This window comes from Pterocles gutturalis, unplaced genomic scaffold (assembly GCF_000699245.1).
Source record: "Pterocles gutturalis isolate BGI_N339 unplaced genomic scaffold, ASM69924v1 scaffold15794, whole genome shotgun sequence".
Taxonomy (NCBI): Eukaryota; Metazoa; Chordata; class Aves; order Pterocliformes; family Pteroclidae; genus Pterocles; species Pterocles gutturalis.
The window spans coordinates 4,086-7,226 of NW_010128489.1; the positions used below are offsets into that span (position 1 = coordinate 4,086).

Here is a 3,141-nt window from a genome sequence, read left to right on the forward strand (position 1 = left end):
CGCACATGAGCCCTTCCCAAACTTGGAGTGAGCAGAACAGGTTTCTGCAACATAACACTGCTGCGCACGCAGAGCATCCGGCGACTCCCGGCTAATGGGAACGGGGGCTGCAATGCAATGCAATCCGTAGGGTCTGTGTGCTCTTCACCCCGGGGCTCACAGAGCTGCCAGGGACTTGCCTCGATCACGTTTAGCTCCTGGGGACAGTGATGGGGGGCAGGAGGCTGCGGCAGGACCCTGTGGCCCTGTCCTCCTCTGCCAGCCAGGGGCTGTGCGGCTCCGAGGCCCTTCCCTCAGCAGCGGTTTCTCCCCCAAACATCTCCCCTCTGCCTTTCCCCGTGCTGGGGGAGAAGGATGGACGTTACAGTGTCACCTGAAGGCTTTCCGGCTGCAGCGGGACGTGTCTCCAGAGCAGCGCTGGGACTCTGGCTGCAGCTATTCCCCTGCTGTGGTTTATAACCTTCCCTGGACCCGGCTGGGAACAGGCTAACCCAAACCGCCCGCGCTCCTGCTCCGGCCCCGCCAGCCGAGCCTTCTGTGCCTGCCCGGCTGGGTTTGCATGATGGAGGAAACCCTGAAGCTTCTGCGCCGGAGAAAAGCAGGACTGGGGATGGAGACGGCCCCGCAGCACAGGAGACTGATCCCACTTTATTGGAAACTCAGAGAGCCAGACAGCGAGAACGTGGTTCTGTCCGGACACGGTTTGTACACAACAGTGACAGGAAACAACAACAACAACAGTGTCTGTTGCAAACTTTGTATCTTGGGAAAACCTCAACAATAAACTTTAGCAACCTTGTATCTGGTGTGACCTGTGGGACAAGGGAGAGACCCAAAGCCCCCCCAGAGCTCCAGGGTCACAAACTTCCACAGAAGGAGCCTTGTGTCCTACTGGTTTAACTGGCAGGGAAAGGAGAGATGCTGGGAGGACAACGGAGATGCAGTTTATGGGGAAAACCCCCCAGATGCAATGCAGCAAAGCTGGGGTGCAACACCCCCACTTAGCATTTGCTCAAGTCTTATCAATTCAGACTTATTTCTTGCAATTTAAATAACAAGTGCCTCAGGTATAACACTTGAGTCGCCTGGTTTCTAACCCAGTTTTAAGTGCACACAAGCAGGAATAGATTTAAAAAAAAACCAAAAACCTCTATATGTATTTGCACACTCATACACACACATGCACACAGTGAATCTCGTGCTGCAGCTGTTTTCACCGGAGATGATGGAAGGGCCCAAAGTGGCTGACATAAGCCTGGCTCCTGGAGCTGGTCATCTGTGGCACCACTCACCCTAAAACTGCTAAAGATTATGATTATTTTTGCAAATACCAGTTCCAAAACATCAGCTGCTGCTCAGACTGCTCCTGCAGCCGCAGTTCTCCGGAAAACACCATGTGCAAGTGGCTGAAGCCCCAGCACGCTTTGCAGAGGACTCCTCTCATCTCGGTCCCTCCTGAGAGCCCAGGGTCCCCTGGAAAGCTGTGCACGGCCTCCAGCTCCTCTCTGGTGTGAAACAAATGCTCAGGGGAGCAGAGAACACCGCCAGACTCAGACCCAGACAGCTGTGTTGATGTCGAACCCAGACTGGGTGTAGTCTATGGTGTCGTGGACTTTCTTGGTGCCCGTTCTGGGTTTCTCACTGTTGCTTTCCGCCTTTGGGCACCTCTCCGCTTTGCTGTGATGGTTCTGGATGTTCCCGTGAAGTGGGAAGTAAAATGTCCCCTTGAGTTTGTTCATCTTTTTGGGTCTCTTAGAAATTTCGGGCTGTTTGTCTTCAGGCGGGAGCCAGCAGGGTTTCTCCTTGAGAAGCCTGTCTCGGTCTGGCCGGACGCTCCTCAGGAATTTCTTGAAGATGTTGGCTGTGAGGGAGAACTTCCTGCAGAGCTCCTGGGACCTGCTCATGGACAGGGACCCCTCGCTCTTCTCCCCCTTCTTATCCAGCTCTGGCAGATCCAGCCAGTTCCCAACCAAGTCTGCAAAGATGTTATCCCCCAAGACCAGCGGCTGCCGGTTCCTGCTCTGGGACATGAGGGAGGACGTCCAGTCATGGCCATCGTCACAGCCCGGGCATTCCCGGCACGCCGGCCACCCCCCAGCTGTGCCCTGGCTACTGGGCTCGAATGTCCTGGGGCGGACGTGCTCCGTTGTGATCCACGTGGAGGAAGGTCCTTTTGGGGGATGAACATCCTCGCTGCGGAGGCTCCCGAAGGAGGAGGGGGTGTCTTGAAGGTGGCTGTCCCCTGGGAGGGCAGCAGGATGGGGCAAACCTGCTGCCCGTGGCATGGCACGTGCAAGGGATGTGGGGCTGCGCTCCCCTGCTGACGCCTCCCCCCGCGGCCACTCATCCCGCCGGGCCCCGGGCACATCTCTGCTGCTCCGGCAGCACCGGTGCTGCTCAGCGCCAGGAGCGGTGCTTCGGCTGCCCGAGATGTCCAACTGCTCCAGCGCTGTCTGGACCTGGAGGAGTTTCAGCTCCTGGAGCGCGCTCATCATGCAGTTCATCTGCTCGTGCAGCCCGTCGCCCACCTCCTTCATGGAGAGCTGCGAGGGAAGGAAGCGGACATCGGGTCAGTGTCCCCAGGAGCCAGAAAAAACATTGTGAACAAAGGGCAGGAGAGCTGGGCTGAGCAGCTTGTGAAACATCCCCTCTTCCTACTGACTACGTTTTAGATGCATCCTACCTGTACCACATCCATTTCATGGAACAGCAAATGGGATTGTTCTTAGATTTTTTTTTTTTCCCTAGGAGTTTCCCTTTAGGAATAAAAGGAGCTGACAGGAAGAGTGGATTTTCTGACCTGACAACAAAAATAGTTTGAGTTTCCATCAATTGCTTGGCAGAAGCCCAAGGCGTAGAGCTATGAATGGTTTTGGCTGCCGCCACTTTTAGCATATTCTTCTGCTTTTGTGTCTTTTGTGCCCTGGAACTAACTGAAATCAGGAGTGAGAATAATGAACGTAAGTGCCTTCCACAGAGAACCTTGTTTCTTTACCTAAAGTGCTAAAGTAAATAGAAAATAAACCCCAATAAGAATCCCACTGTTACTGTATAACATGTCTTCAGATCTTAATACCCTCCTTACAGGCACCTCTCCCTAGAGGACAATCAAAGACATTTCAATGCACTTGAGATTTTGTA

At 54.4% G+C, this 3,141-nt stretch overlaps 1 protein-coding gene across 1 annotated transcript; it reads right to left on the reverse strand.

Annotated features, from left to right (window-relative positions):
• Positions 1-1,550: 1,550 nt before the first annotated feature.
• Positions 1,551-2,543, reverse strand: FAM212B (family with sequence similarity 212, member B; the record flags this gene model as incomplete). Its single annotated transcript, XM_010079656.1, has 1 exon — positions 1,551-2,543. A coding segment is annotated over one exon (993 nt), but the record flags the coding sequence as incomplete, so codon positions are not given.
• Positions 2,544-3,141: the final 598 nt, after the last annotated feature.